Source organism: Manihot esculenta, chromosome 16 (assembly GCF_001659605.2).
Source record: "Manihot esculenta cultivar AM560-2 chromosome 16, M.esculenta_v8, whole genome shotgun sequence".
Taxonomy (NCBI): Eukaryota; Viridiplantae; Streptophyta; class Magnoliopsida; order Malpighiales; family Euphorbiaceae; genus Manihot; species Manihot esculenta.
Window position 1 is genome coordinate 10,450,187 of NC_035176.2, and position 27,142 is coordinate 10,477,328.

Below are 27,142 nucleotides of genomic sequence, written 5' to 3' on the forward strand. Positions count from 1 at the left end.
TGTTCTACTCACTGAGCTATAGAGCTCATCCCACTCCCTTAACCCCAGTCTTGCAGGTTCAGTGTACTGTGTACAGGGGAAGTCCAGCAAAGTACAGGAAGAGAGAAGAGTTTTGTAATAGAATATTGTGGACATGTAATATTAAAGAGATGTAACCGTTGTGTATAAAGTTAGAAATGTGCTTGACTTAGTTATTTTGTATTGTAAATCTTTTGTTTGTGTACATGATCTAGTTGTGAAACTGTTTTACAGAGTATGTGAAAAACCAGGCTTAACAGGTATGAATTAACCCATCTAGAGCAAGCTCTAGTAAGGGGTACAGAGTACAGAGATAGTGCATGCACAGGTTAAGCCTTGGGGTAGAAAAGAGTTTTTTTTTTCACAGAAAATGTATGAGATTTACAGGTACACAGAGAGTATAGCAGGCTTGCTACGGGTTCTGGCGGCCTTAAGCCGACCTGAATCCTAGCGCCGGTGACGGTCCATTTTGGGGTCGTTACAGACTTAAGGTCGCCAGGACCCTTAGCAAGCCCAACATACATCTTGTATACCTGTTAAATCCCATACATGATCATACATATACAAAAAAACTTTGAACTTTTTCTTTCATTCACCAAGCTTAACCTGTACATACTCATACTTATGAACATAAACCCCACACTGGAGCCCTCATCAAATGCTTCAATGGGGTAACATAACATATACTAAGCTTGGTTTACATAAAACATCATAAAAACATTTCATAGATCATGTGCAAAGGGATTAACTATACATATTAGGGTCAAGCACAATACTAAACCTCAATATATATCATTACACAATACTTTACATTACATTACATTACATTGTCTTTCATGTCCACAACTAATCTATTACATACATAAACTTCTAATCCTGGTGACTTCCTGGTCTAGCCCGCACCTGCAAACCTGGGGGTTAAGGGAAAGGAGTGAGCTACTAGAGCCCAGTGAGCAGAATAGTAAAACATTATATTAAAATTCATGCTTTCATGAAATGCATCACATCACAACATATCATAACATTCCAATAGTGCCAGAGACGTAGAATGGGTCTTCCTGGACTTTCTCTTACATTGTGCCAGGGACGTAGAATGGGTCTTCCTGGACTTCTATACCGTATCATCATCATATCATATCATTCCATACGAGGGCTAATGGATCATCCAACGGTCATCCACATCAACATCATATTATGCAATGCAACATATTCGTGAATTCTAATGCACACAACCTAATATATCTCATGGCATTCGTGATGCATGAACATGCTCAAAATTTATTTATTTACTTTGCAACATAAAGAGTCATTCTACTCACCTCAGGCTAGCTCTGAAAAGACTTTGAAGCAGCTATCTCACTGCTGGGGTCCTCGGTTCCTCGGGTCCGAACCTATACAGGTGGACTCAAATGAGGGACCAAACATACATGAACTTGACTCTAAACATCACCCCAAAAACCCCCCTAAAACACCTTAAAACAATCATCGAAAACATGCAAAGGAAGGCTGAACAGGGCACTTTCGGCGGCAGGTTCGGCTGCCGAAAGTCCCTCCAGAGCCGAAAGTCATGCACCTTCGGCGGCACCCTCGGCGGCCGAAAGTGCCTTCCAGATATGAAACTCATGCATGTTCGGCGGCAGGTTCGGCGGCCGAAACTCCCATCCAGAGCCGAAAGTCCAACATTCGAAGGCAGGGTTCGGCAGCCAAAACATGCCACCACAGGCAGGTTCGGCAGCCGAAAGTGCCTTCAGCTGCCGAACCTGAGTTCTTCCAAAGTGGCAGAACTCAGCCTCCTCATGCACATTTTGCCTCCCAAACCTTCCAAACTCAAGCACAATACTCCCAAAAATGCATAAACACATTCATAAGCATATAGGGGTCTCAAACTATCCTAAACCCCAACAACAACACAAAGCATATACACATACAACATACATTATCCATGAACTCAACATTAACCCTAACAACAAACAACCAACCTAAACATGCATTTTTACCTCATAACCCCTCATAAAACTTGTTTAAAACATGGGATAAGCTAAAGATCTACTCTTACCTCTTGAAGATCGAGAGGGGAGGTGATAGAGCATATTTTAGTCCATATTTTCATGATCTTATTGATGTTTATTTGCACCTATTCTACCTAATTTTGTGGTTTTAATCATGTTTTGCAAATATTAGGTGTGAAGAAACAATTTGAAGAAAATGCTCTTAAAAGTGCCAAAGAATGCCAAAAAAAAAACAGCCACTTTTGGAAGCACTTTCGGAAGCCAAAAGTCACCCACCTTCGGAAGCACTTTCGGAAGCACTTTCGGAAGCCGAAAGTCACCCACTTTAGGGGGTACTTTCACTACAAAAAAACAGTGATTTAGCGACCAAAATTTTGGTCGCTAAAAAGACAGATTTGGTCGCTATTACGAAATAGCGACCATTTAGCGACCAAAAAAATTGGTCGGTGTTTGGCCAGTCGCTAATTGTTTTGCGACAATCTGAAAATTGGTCGCTAAAATAGCGACCATTCAGCGACCATTTTTTGGTCGCTAATTGGGTGTCATGGTTGAAAATCAGTCGTCAAAATTTGGTCGCTACATGGTCGCTGATTTGGTCGCTATAATTTGGTCGCTAAATGGTCGCTGATTTGGTCGCTATAAGTTGGTCGCTCAATGGTCGCTGATGTGGTCGCTATAATGTGGTCGCTAAATGGTCGCTGTTTTGGTCACTAATTTGGTCGCTATTTCGTTGTTATTTGATCGCCTCAAGGAAGACTATTTAGTCGCTGTGTGGAAGTAAATTGGTCGTTAATTTTTGGTCGCGAAATGGTCGCTATTTTGGTCGCTATTTCGTTGTTATTTAATCGTCTCAAGGAAGAACATTTAGTCGCTGTGTGGAAGTAAATTGGTCGTTAATTTTTGGTCTCGAAATGGTCGCTGTTTTGATCGCTATGTCTTGAGAATTTAGTCGCTGTATGGAAGTAAATTGGTCGTTAATTTTTAGTCGCAAAATGATCGCTGTTTTGGTCGCTAATTTGGTCGTTATTTCATCGCAAATTAATAGTAAAATCAAATATATATTTATTATTTAATTTGCTTTTGTGGCTGATTAGTCACTAATAAATGCTTTTAAATCTGATTCATATCATTTTTGCAATAAATTCATAAACCTGCTAAAATATCAATATGTACACACATTCCAATACATAAAGCATCAAAGATAATATATAAACATCAACTTCATTTCATAATTCTGCAATCTAAAAATCAAAAACATTACTATAGTTCAAGACTATGAAACTTAAAATATCTCAAAATACATAATTAATCCAAATAGTATCAAATTCATATCATAAAATATATTATAAAGTCAGTGAGAAATGATATCATGCTAATCTATATGTGAATCACCAGGGAATCTTTGAGCTGGAGGCATATCAGATGTTGATGGCATCAATGAGGAAGACTGCTGTCCCATCCTCGTTGCCTGTAGTTCATCACGCATTTGAGCTATTATCTGATTTTGGTCTTCTACAAGTTTCTGCAAACTATTATACTTCTCTTCAAACTTTGCTTCCATTTCCTTCTTCCATTCTGGTGATTGGGATGATGGAACATCTGTTGTTTTTCCCACAGTTCCTGTTTTAGAGAAGGCAGAAGAGGCAGCACTACCTAAACCATAAACTCGACTTCCTTGCCATCCTCCTGCTGCAGTAATGAATAATTGATCCTCATTAATAGTTCCTTCATCTCCTTCCACATGATCTGATCCCACATTCTGGCTTGAATGTTGTTCTTTTAGCTTCAAATAATTTTCCTAGAAAATCACAGAATAACAATTCAATTTGAATACTAAAGTAAGAAAAAATGCTAATACCTATAAGATATGACAATTATAATACCTGCAAGATATCACATTTACAATACTTGCAAGATATGATAATAGAAAAATGAATCACACAACTTAGAATCACCTAGATATCAGAATCATACTTGCAACTGAAAATCAATAAAACAACTCAAAATCAATCACACAACTGAGAATCATAAACAATTTCCTTGTGAGAATCACCTAGATATCAGAATCATATTTGCAACTGAAAATCAATCACACAACTCAAAATCAATCACCAACTCAAAAACAATCACACAACTGAGAATCATAAACAATTTTCTTGGGATAATCACCTATATATCAGAATCATACTTGCAACTGAAAATCAATCACACAACTCAAAATCAATGAACAACTGAAAATCAATCACACAACTCAAAATCAATCAACAACTCAAAATCAATCACACAACTGAGAATCATAAACAATTTCCAAGTGATAATCACCTAGATTTCTGAATCATACTTGCAACTGAAAATCAATCACACAACTCAAAATCAATCAACAACTCAAAATCAATCACACAACTGAGAATCATAAACAATTTCTTTGTAAGAATCACCTACATATCAGAATCATAATTGCAATTGAAAATCAATCACACAACTGAAAATCAATCAACAACTGAGAATCATATACAATTTCCTTGTGAGAATCACCTACATATCATAATCATACTTGCAATTGAAAATCAATAACACAATTCAATATCAATCAACAACTCAAAATCAATCACACAACTAAAAATAAATCACATAGACATCAAAATCATACTTGCAAGATATTACTTAGAAAGTCAACTTGTTTATATAGAAACTTACATAAATAATTTCAGCTCGTTTGTCAACAAATTTGTTGCGATCACTCTTTTTTGTATGGGTGTGGAGAAACAACTCAGCTGCTGTTGGAGGAACTTTGTCTGTGTTAGCATTTTGTATGCGTCTAGCATGCTCCTCATGTGTTATGGACCCACCTGTATGTGTAGAAGGACCAGCTCCTTCACCTCCCTTCTCTGTTAGGCGGTTCTTTGAGTACTTCATTGACTTTGCTACATACTCTGGAGTACTCCAATCTAAATTCCATTTATCCCAAACTTCAGTTGATATATAAGCACTCCTCTTTTTTTTCTTCTTTTCATTTGTCAGAAAGTCTTTGTATCGGGTAGCTGCTTTTTTATTCCATGCCTTCCTCACTATTGCAGCACTTCCCTCATCCCAGTGAAATTCTTTCTGTAAATTAATTTAAAAGACACATGTATAATACAACATATATTATAAGACATTTTATCTTTGTTAGAATGCATAATATATTGCGTACCTCAAACTCTCTGAAATAAAAATCTTTTGTGGATTGTTGGATATTCTTCCAGGAAGAACCTTCCTCGACATTGTACTTTTGAAAAATCTTTGTGCAGGCAGCAGATGTCTTCTCAGAAGGCATAAGACTGTAATAGTTTAATAATACGAGCATAATTTATAAATATTCAATATAATTATTTGTAAATAATTAAACAAAATGAAAATTGATAACAAATATATGAAATACAATGATAAGTAATGTTATATATTATACTTACTTTCCGCTTGCATTCACATAACAGTAGGTCCTAGTAGCATATAATGAGGACGTATACGAGTGATCTCCCATGCCCGATGCAGATCGACTACCACTCGATCCAGGAACAGAACCTGAAGAATTTGGTGCAGTGGGGGCAACTGGAGCAAGTGGAGGGGCTGTAGGGGCTGAGTATGATACAGGGGTTGTTGGAGTTAGTGCAGGGGCTCTAAAGTCAGCTGAAGAAGGTGCAGTGGCTATAGTGCCTCGACCACGAACAATTTCTGGATCACCTCGGCCTCGGCCTCTACCTGTACCCGTCAAAACACCACGATCAGCATTACGTGCATCTTCTTTACCTCTACCCCTGGCCATATCTGCACAAAAAAACACCACGATCACTCTATCTGCACAAAAGGAGATTAATATGTTGTAAAATTAAAAATAATCAACAATAATAAAAAAGATAATTAGAGCAAAAAAGTTTACTACACAGCTTAGAGTTGACTAATCTAAGTAATATTCGTCATTGTCTGAAGTTGAATAATGATATGTCTCTTCATCTTCTTCTTCTTCTTCAACTAATTCTGAAATAAACACTTCACCACCCGCTGGATCATTTAATGTCTCAGGTAATCCTTCCTCATTTAAGACTAAAGGCTGCAAAGTTACAATATCTTCTTGAAATGCATCTGTTGTTGACGCTGTCGCTGGTACAACAATATTTGGTAATTCAATCACTGCCCTGGCTTTAATTTTTATCACAGATTGCCAATCAGATCTTGCTCGTCTTAAAGAAGGATAAGGAATGTAATAAACTTGTTGTGCCTGGCTAGCCAAAACAAATGGCTCATACTTATGAAATCTCCTTCTTTGATTTACATCCACAATATTATACATTAAATGAATTTTCACTCCAACATTTGGGGTAGGATCAAACCATTCACAGTGGAATAGAACTGTCCGCTTCATAGGTAAAGCCGGGTATTCTACTTCAAGAACCTCTATCAACTTACCATAGTAATCACTTGATTGATCACTATAGTTCGTTCCTTTAATGCATACACCACAATTCACCGTCATTCGATTAGCACTTCGTCCCTCAGTGTGAAATTTGTATCCATTTACATAGTATCCTGTGTACACATTCACTGTATTTAGAGGTCCTTTGGCTAAATCTTGGATTAGAGGATTGTTCACTGTATTGGTTGGTTCATGTACCTATTACAAAAAGTGAACATATAAAATTAATTTTGATTCATTCACCAAATTCAGCGTATTATTGCAAGTATTATAAAGCTTACGTATGCTCTGAACCATGTGGGAAAGTTATTCTCCAATGTGATGTCTACCTCTCCATCGGTAATGTTAGGTGATATCCTCCGTAGTTCCTCAATATATAATCTTGCATTAGGAGAAATTATACAACTTTGGTTATTTTCATGAATATATATGCATTTTAGAAGACTATTAAATTTATAATTTGGCGGTGAATTTAACTTACTTGATAAATGGCGAAACTTCTTCACAATTTAGTAGGATATATAAATGAGCTGCATTTCTTTCATCATTTGTCAATATCCTTTTCTTTGATTGACCTATGGGTCTACCCGGATATTTGAATATTGATAAATTTCCTTCAATCTCCTGATCTTCCACTACACCACCATCATCATTACGTGGAACCCGTCGATGTCTTGTATAAACATGTGACTCAAAATAGTAAGCACAAAAAGAAGATGCCTCCTCTACCAAGTATGCATTAGCAATTGATCCTTCAACTTTGGCTTTATTTTTAATATTCTTCTTTAAAATTCCATTGTACCTGTATTACATAATTAATTATCAAACAAATTAAGCATATTAAAAAATTGATATTTTGATGAAGCAACAGTGATTAATTATTACCGCTCATAAGGATACATCTAACGATATTGCACTGGACCCCCAATGCGAGCTTCATATGCAAGATGAACCGGAAGATGTTCCATCGAGTCGAAGAAACCCGGAGGAAATATTCGCTCCAATTTGCATAGTATAACCGGAATGTCCTCTTCAAGCCTTTGCATATCTTCCTCCCGTAAGATCGTACTTGTTAGTTGCTTAAAGAAAATACTTAGCTCGGTAATTGCTTCCCACACTCTCATTGGTAATAATTCACGAAAAGCAATAGGCAACAACCTTTGCATGAAAATATGACAATCATGACTTTTCATTCCAAATAATCTGTACTTGTTCATGTCGACACATCGAGGCATGTTAGACACATAACCATCAGGAAATCTGAGTCCCTTCATCCATTCACAGATAACTTGTTTTGCCGGTTTGTCCAATGCATATATTGCTTTTGGATACCTGCCAGTTTCTGCATTAACCTCCAACTCAGGCCGCCGACATATTTCCCTCATATCTTCTCTTGCTTTTGCATTATCTTTTGTTTTACCCTCTATATTCATAATGGTATTGAACAAGTTATCAAAAAAATTCTTTTCAATGTGCATTACATCAAGGTTGTGTCTAATAAGCAAGGAACTCCAATAAGGTAAATCCCAGAATATGCTGCGTTTCCTCCATCCACATGTCTTACTAATAACAACATTAACAACATCTGAACCTGGATCTGTCACTCTCATTAATCCCAGACTTTCTATCTCATGCAAAATTTCCTCTCCAGTCCTTACTAGAGGTGCATGTTCAGTAACAACTTTGTTTTTCCTAAACCATGATTTATTCTTCCGCCATGGATGGTTATGGTTTAAAAATTTACGATGATTGTCAAACCAACATTGTTTGCCACCTCTTGGCAAAGTAAATGCATCAGTGTTATCCATACAATATGGGCATGCAAGCCTTCCTGCAGTGCTCCAACCAGAAAGCATGGCATAAGCAGGAAAGTCACTAATGGTCCATAGCAAAGCAACCCGCATGAGAAAATTTTGCTTCTTATCCACATCATATGTCTCAACCCCCATGTTCCATAATTGTTTTAGTTCTTCGATTAAGGGTTGTAAGAATATATCAATTTTAAATTTAGGATTATTTGGGCCCGGAACTATAACAGTGAGAAACATATATTCTGACTTCATACACATCCATGGCGGAAGATTATATGGTGTCAGAATGATGGGCCAAGATGAGTACTGTTGGCCAGATTGTCCAAATGGTTGGAATCCATCAGTAGACAATCCAAGCATCACATTCCTTATCTCTGATCCAAATGATGGATAACATGCATTGAAGTGTTTCCATGCGGGAGAATCAGATGGATGATGCATGACCCCTTCCTCATATTCATGTTCAGCATGCCATCTCATATGGGGTGCTGTTGCGTCTGATGCATAAAGCCGTTGTAACCTTGGAGTGAGAGGAAAGTAATACATCTTCTTATATGGCTTATGAACAACTTGCTTTGTCAAGCTGTTTACCGTGCGCTTATATCTAGGAAGCTGGCAAAACTTGCATTCTTGTAACTCAGCGTCACCAGACCAATATATCATGCAATTATTTCTGCAACAATCAATCTTTTCCACCGGTAGACCCAAACCCTCAATTAACTTTTTCGTTTTGTAAAAATTATCAGGAAGCACATTATCTTCGGGTAGAACTTCTTTCAAAAACTCGACAATCTGATCAAAACATTTTACAGAGAAATGATGCTCCGATTTCATGTTCATCAAACGTGCCACAGCAGACAGTTTTGTGTGCTTATTGCATCCTGGCCATAACTCTTCACTTGCTGCTTGTAACATTTCATACAACCTTTGTGCCTCGGCATTAGGTGCCTCCTCCATGAATTCAATTTGAGGCGGTAAACCAAACCCTTCAAGTACCATTTCATGGTATCGGCCATTAGCCCCAGTTTGAAAATCATTTTCCATGATATTTTCAGACAATAGAACACTAGAGGTTCCTTGATCATCCCAACCTTCACCATGTGCTGTCCAACTGTAGTAATTAGGGACGAAACCATTTTTCATCAGATGATAACGTACATCGTCCACACAGAGGAACCTCCGATTCGAACACCTTCTCATACTACAAGGACATCTTATATTCATACCATCCATACATTCAGGATGAGTTGAAGCAAATTGTATGAACTCTTCTAAACCGTTTAAAAATTCAGTACTCAACAACCCATCCTTGAGCCTATTATACATCCACTGTCGATTGGCATTCATTTTCCTACACAAGATATATGTAGTAAAAATATATAAATTAAATTCATAAAAATGAGATATATAAGCACTCCGTGGCGCCAGGCCTTCATTTTTTTTTAATTTTTTTTATTATTAAAATATTATAATTATATTAATTAATTAATATATTATTTTTATAAATTAGATAAATATTTGCTTATCATAATGAGACTATAGCTTGAATCTCAAACAACTCGAAGGCAATCAAGTAATTAAAATGAATCTGCCTTAGGTCTCACTCAGTAAACGGTTCATCTAGCTATGACTAACCTAATTTAAGTGTCATTTTACTTTTTTTACAGATTAAGCACTTGGTCAACAAGTCTAAGAGAATACTGGAAACTTCAATTAGTAAATAAAAACAAGCGAAAGAAAAATATTACCTTCTAATTCTTGAGGAAGGAATGCAATATTAGGAGTTAAAAATTCCAAACTTTAGCCAAGAAATGTATGCAACCTTCAAGATGAGATTTAAGAGATTAGTGAATTTATATTTGGAGAATCATCGAAGAACTAATAACTAAGAAATAAAATATTTTTTTTATATGTTTTCATCACAGGAATACTAAAGAAAATAACAATGAAATTACATCAGATTGATACTGAAGAAAGATAACCAAGTGTGCAATGCAATAAAAGATGGTCCACTGTCTTTGCCATTAGAATGCATTAAATAGCTGATATCCATCAAAATAACAATTAAAATAATTCTTTTCCTGAAAAAACACTCCTTTGACCATAAAATTCAATGCAAACATGACCTAAGTCTACATCCTGAGAACAAACATAAAAAATAATTAAAAAAAGGTTTTTAAGGCCTATTTATTGATAAAGTTATGAATAAATCACACATAAATATTTAGTCAGTGCAGACAATGCACAAAACACACATAAATATCTGTAGCTTTCAAGATCAATTGTTGTTTCTATGTGAATTTTTTTCTTTCAGAATTGTGTAGTCATTGGTTGGTTGAACTAAAATGTAAATGCATTTCCAAGAAGTGAGGAACTTTTATTTTTTATATTTCCTTTTTATGCAAATTAGAGTTCTTTTAAACAGTTGCATAAACAGATTCATCAAATAACTTCTTTAAGGAAACTTCTTGTATGTATCATACATCTATTGAGTAAACCATAATTTTAAGCAGCTAATATGGCATTTTTAGATTTGTAGTGTATAAACACCTGGGTGTAGGCAAGTCTTTCTCCATGTTTAATTGCTAATAGATTGGCAATGGGTCTTTTTATGCAACATTTGCAAAGGGATGAGGATGGTGATTCAAAGGTTGAAAGGGTTGAGGAATTACAGATTCCTGGGCTTAAAAATCAAAACTATTAGAAATATGTAACAGAACCCAACTGATTCAGCTACCAAATTGATTCCATACAATTCAGGGTTTTTTTTTTTTTAATATAATAAAAAACTGCTTATTCCTACATTGTGTGACTAAGCCCAATTATATCTACAATGGGTAACAGAGACGAGCTTAAGTTTATGCAAGTAATAAAAGATTTTTTAAGATTTAAAAACTTGAAATTGAGATTTTTTAAGATAATGAAAGATTTTTCAAAATTTAAAAAACTTAGAAATTATGTTTAGAAAAAAGTAAAGATTTAATTAAAAAAAATATCAAAAACCTTCTATTTCAACCTATTAAATTGATGAATAATTGAATAATTCAGAAGATTCTCTTCAAATGCTTTAAAAAACTTTTTCTTCCCAAACAATTAAAAATTATTAACGTTTAACTTTATAAAACCATCCTTCAGAAAGCCTTACTTGACTCTACCTCCTACCTTTCTACCTCCTACCATACAAACAGATTGGAAAAGGACTTGGGTCGATCCTCCTTTTCAGGTTCTCAGGTCTCACCATTCAAACAAAACATCAACTTGTAATTAGCACTAGAAAAATGTTACAGAAGAAAGAGTGAAATTTACACGCTTGAGAACTCTGAAGAAAGAAGTTCGGATTGTTAAATAATTAGCAAGTTCTGTATTAATTAATAACAGTTGTCAAACACCAAAAGAGATGAACGAAAGATAGAAAAGAAAAGGGGAAAAAAAATTATATTAATTCAACAAATATCAACAAACCCATTCACATAAATTATGTAAAATTCAACAAATTTCAAATAACGAACAAAGTTCAATAAACAAAATTCAACAAACTCATCAAATAACCTGTGGTGGAGCAATGGAAGAGCTACAGCGAGCAAACTGGAAACGGCTTGACTTACCGAGGAGAAGCAAACGACCGATGAGGAGCTGCAGCGACTCTGGACTAAAGACGTGCCAAGGAGAGGCTGGACTCTGGAGAAATGGATGCGGCTACTCCCTACCTGCCGCCAGCGTGCTGCTGGCCGGCTGCTGGGTTTTCTTTTTTCTTTGATTTGGGAAGGGAATCGGGGGAGAGAGGCGCGGATGGAGAGAGGGAAGGGAATCGGGGGAGAGAGGCGTGGATGGAGAGAGGGAAGGGAATCGGGGGAGAGAGGCGCGGATGGAGAGAGGGAAGGGAATCGGGGAGAGAGGCGTGGATGGAGAGAGGGAAGGGAATCGGGGAGAGAGGCGTGGAGAGAGGCGCGGATGGAGAGAGGGAAGGGAATCGTGGGAGAGAGGCGCGGATGGAGGGAGGGAAGTTTGACTCAGAGCAAAATGGGAAAATAGAAGAGGGATTAGGGTTAGTTTTGTTAGTATAGCTAATTAGTGATTAGGCATTAGTTTTCTTAGGGATTAGGGATTAAGATTAGAAATTAGGGATTAGGAATTAGAATTAGGGATTAGAGTTAGGGATTAAGAATTAGGGATTAGGGATTATGGATTAGAGATTAGGGTTAATTTTGTTAGGAATTAGGGATTAATTAGGAATTAGGTTAGAGATTACAGATTAGTTATTAGGAATTAGGATTAATTTTATTAGGGATTAGGGATTAATTAGGTATTAGATATTAGGGTTGAGCAGAATTCGGTTCAAACCGAAAAAATCGATCGAACCGAATCGATTTGAAAATTTAGTTCGGTTTTTTATACATTTTGATTCGGTTCAGTTTTTAATTTTAAAAATTTTAATTATTTCAGTTCGGTTTGATTTTGATAAAAAAAACAAAAAAACCGAACCGAACTCATTAATGATATTAATATGTTTTTTCAATAATATAGAGAAATTAAATCATATGAAGATTAAAATATTTTAATTAAATTTTAAAATACTAAAAATAAAGTGTAAAAAATAAAAAAATTATTAAAAATCAAAACCGATCAAACCGAACTGAATCGAACTGAATCAGACCGGTTCGGTTCGATTTGGTTTCTAATCAAAATCGGTTTGGTTCGATTTTTATAAACACTAAAATAAAATAAATTGTCAAAACGACGTCGTTTTGAAATCACTTAATTTAAAATTTTAAATAAAATAAAATTTAATTAAAAATTAAATTAAAATTTTAAAAATAAAATGGTCGCTGATTAGTCGCTATTTAGCGACTAATTATTTTAGTCGCTAAATTTAGTCGCAAATAACTCGCGCCATTAATTCCCGCTAAATTTAGCGACCATTTTATATTTGGTCGCTAAATAGCGACCAATTAACGACCAAAAATTGGTCGCTAAGCTTTTTATTAAATAAATATATTATTTCATTCGTTTAGTCGCAGAATGGTCGCTGATTGGTAGCTATATAGCGACCAAAAAATATGGTCGCTAATTTTGGTCGCAATTTCACAGTTTTTTTGTAGTGTTTCGGCGGCCTAAAGTCCAGTCCAGAGGCAAAAGTCACCCACCTTCGGGGGCACCTTAGGCCGCCGAACCTTGGCTCCAGAGACGAAAGTCCTGCCCCCGAAACTTAACTTAGGCGGCCGAACTTGCCCCCGAACATGCTCTTCCCTATTTAATGAGCCAAATCTTGAAGATCACATGTTTCCTACATAGTGCTATGCTGACAGAGCGGTTGTCGAGGCCGGTCAAAATAATCAATTCAATTGCCAACAATAATAAAACTGTAGACAGTGGTGAAAGGATCGTATCCACAGGGAATTGATACTTGTTTACCTTCCTTGAGTAGACCAAATTAAAAGGATCAGAAGAGAGTAGAAAGTGCAAGTGCATATAAAGTAAAAATGGGGTTTTGAGATTGATTTGATTGAACTAATGTAAAGAGCAATTGAAAAGAAAGCAGTTGGCAAATTAAGGGTAAAATAATGATAGTAAAAGCTCTAGTTGAAGATTCAGATTCACTTTAGTTGATGGGATTGATCATTGACTCATACGTTCCTTTGTTAATTCAATAAATTGGCCATGGAGATTGAAGAAGCTTCTCACATCCATTGTCTCTCTTTAAGATTAAATTAATTAGGGAAAGTCCTCCAATTAATTACTAATTAACAATTGCCAAAGAACATCTTTGAGCCTTAGGCCTTTTACAATAGTCAATTGCATAAAGATATAGAGAGAACCAATTCTAGTCACCCACATGCATGAAGACAACACTAGATCATGCGATTTCCTTGGTGATGCACCAAGTGTTCTTATGGTTGAACAAATCAAGCAATTTCAGACTTAAAATCATTCAAACCAACAATATATTACCTTGCAATAAAAATCAATGGAGATCTTAAATAACAAAGCGATAATGTCCTTTAAGCATGAAATCACAAGAATATTGAATAAGAAAAAGATAAACAATGTAGTCCAAGTCTCTCAATCCACAATACAACTAAAGCTTCACTTATTCTTCAACTAGAATGAAGGAGTTTCAGCCACTCATGGCTGAAACAAAAACCATAAAGAAAGGTAGAAGAAGAGAAGAGGAAGCCGAAGGTGGTGAGGCGCGGCCTTGTTTGATCCGGATGGAAAAGGAGAAGATGAGTCTGAAAGTGTCCAAATTCGTGGCTGCCAAAGAGAGTGCCTTTTTATAGAGTTTTGGTGCTGCCTAGGTCTTCCTAATTAGTGTAGAGGCTGCCCAAGGTGCTGCCCAAACACTACTTGCTACCCAAGTTGTTGCAGAAGAGGAAGATGGAGAGAATCAAGGCTTTCAGATGGAAGGTGGCGCGCAGATGGCCTTCAGAATAGGAAAGGAGCGTACCTTATGCCTAAAAAGGAAGGAAGAGCGATCCATGGATGCCAATAGAGGAAGAAAAATCGTGGCTTGCTCTGCAGGAGAGAGAGACGTGCGCGGATGGAGCTTGAATAGGAAGTAGGCGCGCGGATCCGGATTGCAAAAGAGGTAGGCGCGCGGATGGAGCTTGAATAGGAAGTATTTGCTGTCCAAACTTCCTATTTAGATGGAGCCTCTTTTGAATTATGAATCTGGACTGAATAAAGACCAAGTGCGTTGAGATCTCCTTCCTGAATAGGGAGTGGCGCGCAGATTGTGTTGCAAGAGGCAAGTGGTGCGCAGTCATTAAATGCAGAAAGGAAAGTGTATATGTCCAGTCTTTCCTTTTTAGGTGGAGCCTTCGTTTGAATTTTGAATTCTGAATGCAGAAGAGGAAGAGCATCTCCTTGAGATCTTGCTGCCTAAACAGGAAGATATGATTGCTGCAGTGTGTGCACATCTTTTGAATAAGGAAAGAAAGATCTGTGATTTGAAATTCAAATAATCTTCTGACTGAGATTTCCTTATTTGCTTTTGCCTCTTCACTTTCCTCATTTGAAGACTTTCCTTTTTTTGAAAACTTGCCTTATTTGAAAACTTTCCTTTCTTGGCACATGTTCTAAATAAGGCATGAAAGATTCTGCAGTTCGAATTTCGGACAGTTTGCTGACTGTGCTTTTTGACACTTTCCTTATTTGGCACTTTCCATATATGAAAATTTTCCTTATTTAGAACTTTCCATATATGAAAACTTTTTGGCAGTTTTAAGAGCATTTTCTCCAGAATGTCTCTTTACACCTAAAATCTGCAAAACATGATTAAAACCACAAAATTAGGCAGAAAAGGTGCAAATAAACATTAAGAACATCATGATAAAGTGGGCTAAAATATGCTCTGTCATATGCTCATTCAAAATTCAAATCAAGGCTCCACCTTCCTCTTTAGTGCATAAATCTTCTTGGACACACCTTGGATGTCAATTAAAAGACCAAAAAGGGCTTGCAACTCCACATATGCACAAAGAAAACTCAAGGGCACTATGGGGCAATCACTCAAAGATGCATGGACACTAAAAAGGAAAAAGGCAGCCTCTCAAGATCTATTTAAAGGCCTCAAGAAGACCAAGAATGAACATCTTCCATCAAGGGATTGATCAAGGCTCTCCAAAGGCTCCTCTACCTTAGTTCTTCATCTTTTCTTCTTCTTTTCTTTTATTTTCTGTTTTGGTTCAGCCATGAGTGGCTGAAACCCTATTTCTAGTTGAAGTTTGGTTGAAACTAAGGTTGTTTAAAGGGTTGTGAGATCTGAACAGAAACTTTTGTCTTTGATTTTATTCAATATTCATGCAATTGTGCTTTGATTCTAAGATTGCTTTGTTGTTTAGATCAAATTGGCCACTTGATTCTTGATTGCAAAGTTAATTGATTGTTGGATTAGGATATTTGTTAGTCCGTAATTGCTGGAAATATTCTGTCCATAGAACACTTGGTGTAAAAACCCAAGAAATTGCATGATCTAGCAACATCTCATACGTTTGAGTAGTTAGGGTTTGGATCTTTCTTGTTCTTCATGCAATTGGCAATTGTTTTGATGCCTATGGCCCAAGGACGTTCCTTGGCAATTTGTTGATTAGTAATTGGTTAGAGGACGTTCCCTAATCAATTTGTTCATAAGGAAAGACATGGTGGTGAGAAGCGTCTTCCACCCCCATAACCAACCTATTGAATCAATCAAGGTAACTATGTTTCAATGATCAACCCAAACAACCAAAGTGGATCCATATCTTCAACTAGACCTTTCTCTTATTGATTTCCTCTTTTATTTTAATTACTTGCTGTTTTAATTGCTTTCATTAGTTGTTAATCCAACCATCTCAAAACCCCCCTTTTACTTTCCTTGCACTTTACTTTTTGCAATCACTTGCTTTCACTTGTGCTTTAACTTAGTTCTCTTGGTCTTGATTGAGTTAAACGAATAAGTAATCAATTCTCTATGGATACGATCCTTCACCACTGTCTACAGTTGTATTTGTAGGTAACCAAGAAGGTTATTTTTGACCGGCTTCGACAACCGCTCCTGTCAAAAATTGGCGCCGTTGCCGGGGAATTGATTTCACTTGTTTGTTTATTTTTATTTTCATGACCAGGTCTGAACATAGGGACACTCTACCCTTTGATCCAGAAATTGAACGCACTATCAGAAGGCTAGGAAACCAAGCTTCAACCTCAGAACCTTCTGCCCAACATTCGGCCGCCGAAAGTCTTGAATTCCAGCAACCCCATCTTGCACCAATGGCGGAACCTCAAGCACCAGCTGCTGCCCATAATGGACATGCTGTCCAAGGCCAAATAATGCAAGAAAATCCAGCAAATAGGCCACAAGCACCATGGGAAAGAACCATGAGGGAGTTAGCAACCCCTATAGGTGATTATGCTCCACTTTGCATCACCTATCCACCTCTTACAGTTCCCTTTGAACTGAAATCAGGTTTGATCCATCAACTCACTAAATTTAGAGGATTGCCAAATGAAAATCCACATAAGCACTTAAAAGAGTTTAAAATTATTTGCTCATCCATGAGACCTCAAGGGATCTCTGAAGATCATGTTAAACTGAGAGCCTTCCCTTTTTCATTAGATGACCATGTTAAAGATTGGTTATTTTATTTGCCATCTGGATCTATAACTTCATGGGATGATATGGTCCAAGCCTTTTTGGACAAATACTTCCCACCATCTAAATCAATTGGCATAATAAGAGAAATCACTAGCATAAAGCAAAGACCAACTGAGGACTTATATGATTATTGGGAAAGGTTTGAAAGACTTTGTACAGGTTGTCCACAACATGATATGTCAGACAAAGCCCTCATTCAGTTCTTCTATGGGGGATTGACTCCATCAGAGAGGAAACTCATAACTGTAGCCTGTGGAGGATCAATCCTAGACAAGACACCTAGGGAGATGAAGGAACTGATATCCAACCTTGCAGCTTCATCCAAGCAATATGATGAGGAGGAGCAAACACAAAGAGGAATCTATGAGGTAAGAACATCCTCTGTTGAATCTCAAATTTGTAAACTAACATCTCTTGTGGAAAAGCTTGCCCTTAACCAGGTCCAACAGACTCAAGCACCCCAGCCTCCTAGGACATGTGGTATCTGCTTGTATGTAGGACACCCCACTGATCAGTGTCCTAACCTCCAAGAAGACAGTCAACAAGTCAATGCAATTGGGAGATACAACAACCAACCTAGACATGATCCATACTCCAATGCATACAATCCAGGTTGGAGAGATCATCCCAATTTCAGCTATGGAAGGGCCAACAATAGTCAGAATTATCAAATTCTCCAAAGAGGCCAAACCCAACCAGCACCACCAATGGACACTGATACTAATAATGAGGTTATGAAGACCTTGCAAATGATGCAACAACAGATGGGACAAATGGCCATCTACAGACATAGACTTGAAGCTCAAGGAAAGTTGCCATCCCAAACTGAGGCAAACCCCGCACAAAATGTAAGTGCCATTACTTTAAGAAGTGGCAAAGAGCTTCGAGATAATAATCATGAGCAAGAGGTAGAACCAAGGCAACCTGAAGCTTCTTCATCCCATTCCGCACCACCTCCTGCGCAAAAAGATGATCCAAAGGTAAGTTTTCACATCCCACCTCCTTTTCCAAAAAGATTTGAAAGAACACAAAAAGAAAAAGAAGAAAAGGAGATTCTTGAGACTTTCAGAAAAGTGGAGATCAACATACCACTGCTAGATGCTGTCAAGCAAATTCCAAGGTATGCCAAATTTCTGAAAGAGTTGTGCACCAATAGAAGAAAGCTAGCTGAAAGAGAGAAAGTAAGTGTAGGTGAGGTAGTCACTGCTGTTATTAAAAGAGAACTCCCTACCAAATGCAAGGACAAAGGTATGTTTGCTATCTCTTGCAAAATTGGGAATGTTGGTATCAAGAAAGCCATGTGTGATCTTGGTGCATCTATTAATGTCATGCCTCTCTCCATCTATAAATCTCTCAATGCATGTGCACTCAAGGAAACAAGGGTTGTGATACAATTGGCTGATAGATCTGTGGTATACCCCATAGGTGTTCTTGAAGATGTCTTAGTCCAAGTAGATGAACTTGTCTTCCCTGCTGATTTTTATGTGATTGATACTAAGGAAGATAGTTGCAATACTAGTTCTGACATTCTTCTTGGACGTCCTTTCTTGAGCACTGCTAGGACTAAAATAGATGTGCATGATGGTACTCTTACCATGGAATTTGAAGGGGAAGTCATAAAGTACAATGTCTATGATGCCATGAAATATCCACATGATATGTCCCCTGTTTATGGCCTTGATATTATTGATTGTTTGAGCCAAGATGTATTTAATGAAAATCAAGATTCTGTTCTAGATGATGATCTTTGCAGGATTGAGAATCTGAAACTCAAGGAAACCATCTGCAGCATTCAGCAAGTTGAGATCAAGCAGACAGAAGACATTCGGCCGCCGAACATCTTTCGGCCACCGAACCCCACTGACTTGCGGAAGCCGAACCCATCGCCAAAGCTCACTCCGCAAACTGAAGAGATTCGACCACCGAACCCAGAACCTTTTCAGCCGCCGAACCTCGCCCAGCAGCCACCATCACAAGCAAGCTCTTCTAATCCATCTTTGCAACAACCTTCTGATCTGAAGCCTCTCCCAGACCATCTGAAATACCTGTATTTGGGAGCCAACAAGACACTTCCAGTCATAGTGTCCAATGAATTGAACCAACATGAAGAAGCAAGTCTCTTGAAAGTACTACAAAAACACAAAGGAGCCATAGGATGGACCATTGATGACATCAAAGGGATCTCTCCCTCCACCTGCATGCATAGAATTCACATGGAGGATGAGTGCAAACCAGTCCGAGATGCTCAAAGAAGACTAAATCCACCGATGATGGAAGTAGTGAAAAAAGAGATAGTCAAGCTCCTTGATGCAGGAATCATATACCCAATCTCTGATAGCAAATGGGTGAGCCCTGTACATGTAGTTCCAAAGAAGACTAGAATTACCATTGTTCCAAATGCTGAAGGGGAACTTGTCCCCACAAGAGTTCAAAATGGATGGAGGGTATGCATGGACTATAGGAAGCTAAACGCTGCAACAAGGAAGGACCACTTCCCACTGCCTTTCATTGATTAAATGCTAGAAAGGCTTGCAGGTAAATCTCACTATTGTTGTCTTGATGGTTACTCAGGTTTTTACCAAATCCCAGTTGCTCCTGAAGACCAAGAGAAGACCACCTTCACTTGCCCTTTTGGCACTTTTGCCTTTAGAAGAATGCCATTTGGACTATGCAATGCGCCTGCCACTTTTCAGCGATGCATGATGAGCATATTTTCTGACTATGTGGGTAAGACAATTGAGGTATTTATGGATGACTTCACAGTTCATGGAAATTCTTTTGATGAATGCCTTGCCCATTTAAAAAAGATCTTACAAAGATGCATTGAAACTAACCTTGTACTTAATTATGAAAAATGTCACTTTATGGTTAATCAAGGTATGGTCTTAGGACATGTTGTTTCAGCCAAGGGCATTGAAGTGGACAAAGCTAAGGTGGACACCATCAAAAATCTGCCCTACCCCAAGAATGTTAGAGACATCCGTTCCTTCCTTGGACATGCAGGATTCTACAGAAGATTCATCAAGGATTTCTCAAAAATCACTTTGCCATTATGCAGATTGCTCCAACAAGATGTAACATTTGATTTTGATGCAGATTGCGAAAAGGCATTTGATTTGATTAAAGAATTGCTTGTGACTGCCCCAATTATTCAAGGGCCTGACTGGATCTTACCTTTTGAAATCATGTGTGATGCAAGCAACTATGCAGTGGGAGCAGTTTTGGGACAACGTGTGGGAAACTCACCACATGTCATTCACTATGCCTCTCGCACATTGGATTCTACACAAAGCAACTACACAACAACTGAAAAAGAACTATTGGCAGTTGTATTTGCTTTGGAAAAGTTCAGGCCATATCTTTTGGGAACCAAGGTCATCGTCTATTCTGACCATGCAGCCTTGCGATACTTGATCAAGAAAAAAGAAGCAAAACCTAGACTCATTAGGTGGATCCTTCTTCTACAAGAATTTGATCTTGAGATAAGAGACAAGAAGGGCAAAGAAAACCTTGTGGCAGACCACCTCAGCCGACTTCCCTCTAGTTCTACACCATGCCCAGTCAAAGAAGAGTTCCCAGACGAACATCTGTTCGTCACTCATTCTGCCTAGAGGATCATGCTAAGCACACCACACCCCAGGGAAGTACTCAGTTTCTTTTATTCTCTTCTCTCTTCTATCTGTAACGACCCCAAAATGGACCGTCACCGGCGCTAGGATTCAGGTCGGCTTAAGGCCGCCAGAACCCGTAGCAAGCCTGCTATACTCTCTGTGTACCTGTAAACCTCATACATGATCATACATTTTCTGTGAAAATAAAACTCTTTTCTGAACCAAGGCTTAACCTGTGCATGCACTATCTCTGTACGCTCTAGATGGGTTAACTCATACCTGTTAAGCCTGGTTTTCACATACAGGAAAACATATATACATATACAGATCATGTATAAAACATACATCACTAGGTCAAGCAACAAATATTACATCTCTTTAATATTACATGTCCACTCTAAGCTATTACAGATCTCTTTACTTTTCCTGTACTCTGCTGGACTGTCCCTGTACACTGTACACTGAACCTGCAAAACTGGGGTTAAGGGAGTGGGATGAGCTCATCTCAGTAAAATATGATCTCATGGAATGCACCATATCACAGACAAGCCACATCAAGAGTAAACCTGTCACCACATAGTCCCAGTAACTCTGTGCCAGGGCGTAGAATCGAGCACCTGGTCTTCCTGTCATATATGTATATGTGTATATAACACCTCTGTACTTACCATTGCCAGGGCGTAGTCAAAGGCTCCTGGACTTGCTATACCTGCCAGGGCGTAGTCAAAGGCTCCTGGACTTCCTGTCTGAGACTATTGGATCATTCAGCATTCACTCACATCACCAAATAACGATGCAATGCAACATATTCGTGAATACTAATGCAATCAACCTATGGCATAAACATTGTAATACCCGGCTAGACCCCGGTATCGGAATTCCTACGTTCCGGCGGATTTTCCGTTGGAAGTCGGGATTCGAGGATGTCGGAGCTTGCCCTAAGGGTATAAGAAAGGTTTTTAAGATGTTTTTAAGTGTTTTTATCATGTTTGCATGTTTTGAGTTAAGAAAATTGAGTTTTGAAATGAAAAGGCCAAGGGGACAAAAGCCAGGTTCGGCCGCCGAAGGTGAAGTTCGGCCGCCGAAAGTTGCATGGTTTCGCATGCACGTTAGGCCGCCGAAGGAAGGGTCGGTTGGCCACTACAAAAGCCCCTTTTGCCCGAGACTTGAGTGTTAAACACTCTGTTTTTGGGTCAAAGGTAGGTTCAAGCTCTCCTTGGTGTGATTTCTCATGTTTTCCTCAAATCTTGCATGTTTTAACTTGATTTGAGCTTTGTTTTAGAGATTTGAGCAAAAGGAAGCAAAGTTGAGCACTTGGAGAGTTTGAGTGAGTTTTTCCCCATCTCCAAGCTTGGATCATCAATCCTCTAGTTCTGCAAGAGGTAAGCATGGATCCTCACCTCCCCTTATGTTTAAAGCAAGTTTTAGAAGTTTTGGAGAGGTTTATGGCATGTTTTGGGGTATAAGCATGAGTTTGAGCATATGTTGCTCATATGCGTTTTGTTGTGGTTTTTGGGGCTTGAACTAGTTTTTAGGCCTCTATATGCATGAGTTATGTTATATGTTAGTTGAGAAGTGTTGGTATGCATGTTATGGGTGTTTGCTAGGAGTTTGGAGGCTGAGAGCATGAGTTGTGCTCGGATTCTACCTTTCTGGAGAATCCAGGTTCGGCCGCCGAAGCAAGGTTCGGCCGCCGAACCCCTTGTGGAGGCAGTTTCGGCTGCCAAACCTTGCCCCCGAAAGCTAGGCTTTTGGGTGAGAAAGAGACTTTCGGCCGCCGAAAGAGGAAGTTCGGCCGCCGAAAGTGCATGAGTTTCGTCTCTGGATGAGACTTTCGGCCGCCGAAGGTGCCGCCGAACATGCATGAGTTTCGTCTCTGGAGGGAGGTTTCGGCCGCCGAACCAGCCGCCGAAAGTGCCCAGTCCAGCCTTCTTTTGCCCATTTTTCCATGCATGCCTATGATGTTGTAGAGGGGTTTTAGGGAGATTAGAAGAGTTATGTTTAAGTAAGTTTGGTCCTCATTTGAGTCCACCTGTGTAGGTACGGACCCGAGAGACCAAGGAGGCCCACAGAGTTAGAGTCACAGAGACTGCTCAGCAGTTGACAGAGGTGAGTGGAACAGAACTTTATTTTAAAAAAAGTTAAGAACTATTTTAGCATGATTCATGCATCATTAATGCCATGTTTATGTAGGATGCTTTGCATTAGTATTCACTAAGTTGATGCATTGCATTGTTACTTGTATATGTGGATTGGACCGAGGCGATCTCAATAGCCCATAAGTCTGTCATTATTGTATGACCTGTGTGAGCTCCTTTGGGGCCGGGCATTTACCTTGGATGAGTCCTGTGTGAGCCCTTATAGGGTCGGGCACCATGAGTAGTTAGTGAAAGACCTGTGTGAGCTCCTTTGGGGGCCGGGCACTGACAGAGGGAGTTTTGGGATCATGTCCAATCCGAGATGTGAAATGTTTGTGCAGTGATCGCATCATATGACAGCATGTTTTAAATGTGATTTTTTATAGATTCCGCTCACTGGGCTTTAGCAGCTCATCCCTCTCCCTAACCCCATTTTACAGGGCCTCAGAGAAGAGAAAGAGAAAGAGATAGCAAGGGTAAAAGGCATATGTAATAGTATAGAGTAGTGGACATGATAATGATGTACAGTACAGAGTTTATGTTATGCAGAGAAATGATGTAATAGTAAGTTATGTACTGAGTTATAGAATTGTGCTTGGCCCTAGTGTATGTTTATCCCTTTGCACATGATCATTTTATGTTTATGTTTTATGAGTGAGATAATGTTGTTATGAGAGCTAGGCTTGGTGCATGGTAGTATTTCTATCTCTGTAGTTACTGTATGGTACCATAGCAGGTATCACTCTTCGAGTGCATACAGACAGAGCATGCATAGCCCAGGCTTAGTCGATGAGAAAAGTTTCAGTTATACAGAAAGAAAAGATAGTCAAGCAAAGAAAAAAAAAAACAAAGAGTAAGTAACAGTGTTAAGCTTCAGTATGATCATGTATGGGATTTAGCAGGTACTCAGAGTTGACAGTAGGCTTACTACGGGTCCCGGCGGCCTTAAGCCGATCTGGATCCTAGTGCCGGTGATGGTCCGGTAAGCGGGCTGTTACAGATTGGTATCAGAGCATAGGGCCTCTAAAGTACGGTGTGCTGAGCTAAGATGCTCAGGGATTAGAGATATCTCACATCGGAAAGAGGTTGTTTTAGAGGGCAAGCACAATAGGAAGATCATGTCCACTAGGATAGGATGTTGAGTCCTGTCTTGCTGTGTTATGCCATGACTTTATGCATGTGCATTTAAGGATATGCTATGATATGTTATGTTATGAGTTGCGGGTTCATGTTGTTACATGGATCCTATGATGCTAAAGTTTATGTTATGTTTTCAGAAGCTAAGATGAGAGGAACCCGTCGATCAGCTAGATTGACTGGAGCTCCGCCCGAGAATGAGGGTATGGAAGGGCGTCCCCCTGCTTTGCCAAGAGCTATGTCCCAAAGGGCAGGCAGAGAAAGATCATCAAGGGACCCTAGAAGGTCTTTTGATGAAAGCAGGAGGGAGACAGAACAGAGAAGAAGATCTAGTGATACAAGGGAAGAGATGGATGTGGATCCAAGAAGGGATGGAGGGTTAGGTGTTGGCACTATGGAGGAGGATGTGGGATCATCACAGGGAGGCGGTCAGGCCTCGGGGTATGGTTATCCACCCCACTATCAGCCCTACCCACAGGGCCCAGGATATTCGATGGGAGGTACCTCGGATTATCCTAGTTTTCACCCATATTCCACATATATGCCTTATCCACCGTATTACCCCCCATATCCACCATATCCCATGTATCCACCCTCACCTTTTTACCCCAGTCCAGCATACTCTACACCAGAAAGTTCTGCACCTCCCCCACCACCACCAGTGGTACAACCAGAAGCCCCAGTTATCCAAACACCTCAACCTGGCCCATCTGTGAGGAGCAAGGTAAAGATGACTGATTACCTAAAGTTAGATGCTCCTAAGTATCAATCAGGAGATGATCCGTTTGAGTACATTAAAGCAGTCAAGATGATAGCAGATGAGCTAGGGGCAGATGATACCAGAGCCATTCAGATGGCAGGGTTCACGTTAAAATGTAAGAAGGCGAAGGAATGGTTTGGCGTCTATGTGGACCCTAGGTTGGATAACATGTCTTGGGAGGAGTTTGCTAATGAGTTTGCCGGATGGGCATTTCCAGATAGTTCGAAAGAGCTAAAGATGATAGAGTTTGAGCAGCTCAAGCAGACAGAGGATATGAGTATTGATGAGTTTACTGACAGGTTTCTGGAGTTGCTGCGGTATGCAGGACAGGCCTATGATACGGAACAGAAAAAGGCTAGGAGGTATGCTATGAAACTGCATTCCAGGTATTCCTCTTTGATCCATGCAGCCGAGAGGGAGAGTTTCCACACCGTGGTGGATTTAGCACGAAGAATGGAGGCTAGTGCCATTATACAGGGTACAGTGAAACAGCAGCCGGCACAGTCTTCTGGTTCTAAGACCCCAGGTAGGGGTAAGTCAGATCCCTCTTCACAGGGTGCAGCAACTTCCAGTGGTAAGAAGTGGAGTGGTTCCACGCAGAAGTCGAAGAAGAATAAGTTCTGGAATAAGATTAAAGCAGGTCTGGGATTAGGCAGTGGCATGAGTTCAGGTTCAGAGGTTCCAGTGTGTAATAGGTGCGGGAAAGCGCACAGAGGAGTTTGTCGCTTTGGGATTACAGGATGTTACAGGTGTGGCCAGGAGGGACACATGGCTCGTGAGTGCCCTCAGGCATCTTTCACGGCACCATCCCATCAGACAGCTCCAGCTAGCATGCCACAGCCACCAGTTTCAGGTATGACGCAGGGCAGAGGCAGAGGGAGAGGGTCAGCCTCTTCATCTGCGGGTCCCCGAGGTGGAGGTCCGTCAGCTCCGGCGCGGATTTTCACGATGACACAGCAGGAGGCAAACACTTCTAACACCGTGGTGTCAGGTAATCTCCTCATTGGGTGTTCTGAGGTGTATACTTTGTTAGACCCTGGTGCTTCGCATTCCTTTGTTGCTCCCAGAGCCATAGAGAGAGTGGGTTTGATGACGTCTGGGTTAGAGTGTCCCCTATGGGTCAGTGGTCCTAAGTGTGATCCATCGTTGGCAGAGACAGTCTGTCGACATAGTCCAGTATTTATAGATGGTAGATGCCTTCCAGCTGACCTTGTGGTTCTAGAGTTGACAGATTTTGACGTCATTCTAGGGATGGATTGGCTATCTGCATATGGTGCTACCTTGGACTGCAGAGACAAGGTAGTTCAGTTCAGAGATGAGGATGGATCTGAGTTTGTCTTCAGAGGAGACAGGAGGGGCACGCCTAGAGGTCTGATATCAGCCCTACAGGCTCGTAGGATGCTCAGGAGGGGATGTCAGGGGTATCTAGCTCATGTGAGAGAGCTAGACAGTCAGGTTAGGGACCCCAGTTCAGTGCCCGTAGTCAGAGAGTTCCCAGATGTGTTTCCAGATGAGCTTCCAGGACTACCACCTGATAGGGAAATAGAGTTCGAGATCGAGTTAGTGCCTGGTACCAGACCGATCTCTATTCCTCCCTACAGGATGGCACCAGCAGAGCTTAAGGAGTTGAAAGAGCAGCTACAGGAGTTGGTAGATAAGGGTTTCATCCGTCCAAGTACCTCACCCTGGGGTGCTCCAGTGTTGTTTGTCAAGAAAAAGGATGGATCCCTTAGACTTTGTATCGACTACAGGCAGTTGAACAAAGTCACTACCAAGAATAAGTATCCTCTACCCAGGATCGATGATCTATTCGACCAGCTAGCAGGAGCAGGTTGTTTTTCTAAGATAGATCTGAGATCGGGCTATCATCAGCTGAGAATCAGGGAAGAGGATGTACCTAAGACAGCTTTCAGGACCAGATATGGGCATTATGAGTTCTTAGTGATGCCGTTCGGGTTGACTAACGCCCCTGCAGCATTCATGGATCTCATGAACCGAGTTTTCAGAGAATACCTGGATCACTTTGTTATTGTCTTCATAGATGATATCTTGGTGTATTCCAGGAATGCAGA

General features: G+C 39.6%; 3 protein-coding genes across 3 annotated transcripts; all 3 read right to left on the minus strand.

Annotated features, from left to right (window-relative positions):
* Positions 1 to 3,399: 3,399 nt before the first annotated feature.
* LOC110611583 lies at positions 3,400 to 5,832 on the minus strand. The gene is made up of 5 exons (XM_043951725.1): positions 5,480 to 5,832; positions 5,221 to 5,347; positions 4,725 to 5,132; positions 3,911 to 3,982; positions 3,400 to 3,825 (listed from the first exon to the last, which is right to left on the minus strand). The coding sequence occupies exons 1-5, from the start codon at positions 5,830 to 5,832 to the stop codon at positions 3,400 to 3,402; spliced, it is 1,386 nt and encodes a 461-aa protein (XP_043807660.1).
* Positions 5,833 to 5,859: 27 nt separating this feature from the next.
* Positions 5,860 to 6,949, minus strand: LOC122721186. The gene is made up of 2 exons (XM_043951709.1): positions 6,762 to 6,949; positions 5,860 to 6,678 (listed from the first exon to the last, which is right to left on the minus strand). The coding sequence occupies exon 2, from the start codon at positions 6,538 to 6,540 to the stop codon at positions 5,965 to 5,967; it is 576 nt and encodes a 191-aa protein (XP_043807644.1). The 5' UTR covers positions 6,541 to 6,678; positions 6,762 to 6,949; the 3' UTR covers positions 5,860 to 5,964.
* A 433-nt stretch (positions 6,950 to 7,382) lies between these two features.
* Positions 7,383 to 9,638, minus strand: LOC110611582. The gene has a single exon (XM_021751973.2). The coding sequence runs from the start codon at positions 9,636 to 9,638 to the stop codon at positions 7,383 to 7,385; it is 2,256 nt and encodes a 751-aa protein (XP_021607665.2).
* Positions 9,639 to 27,142: the final 17,504 nt, after the last annotated feature.

Bases quoted from the DNA above. Each gene is read 5' to 3' on its own strand.
- LOC122721186 (XM_043951709.1), bottom strand. From the start codon at position 6,540: ATGACGGTGAATTGTGGTGTATGCATTAAAGGAACGAACTATAGTGAT.
- LOC110611582 (XM_021751973.2), bottom strand. From the start codon at position 9,638: ATGAATGCCAATCGACAGTGGATGTATAATAGGCTCAAGGATGGGTTG.
- LOC110611583 (XM_043951725.1), bottom strand. From the start codon at position 5,832: ATGGCCAGGGGTAGAGGTAAAGAAGATGCACGTAATGCTGATCGTGGT. The intron at 5,133-5,220 runs GTACGCAATATA...ATTAATTTACAG, and splicing joins TTTATTTCAGAGAGTTTGAG to AAAGAATTTCACTGGGATGA. The intron at 3,826-3,910 runs GTATTATAATTG...GTGATTTTCTAG, and splicing joins GTAAATGTGATATCTTGCAG to GAAAATTATTTGAAGCTAAA.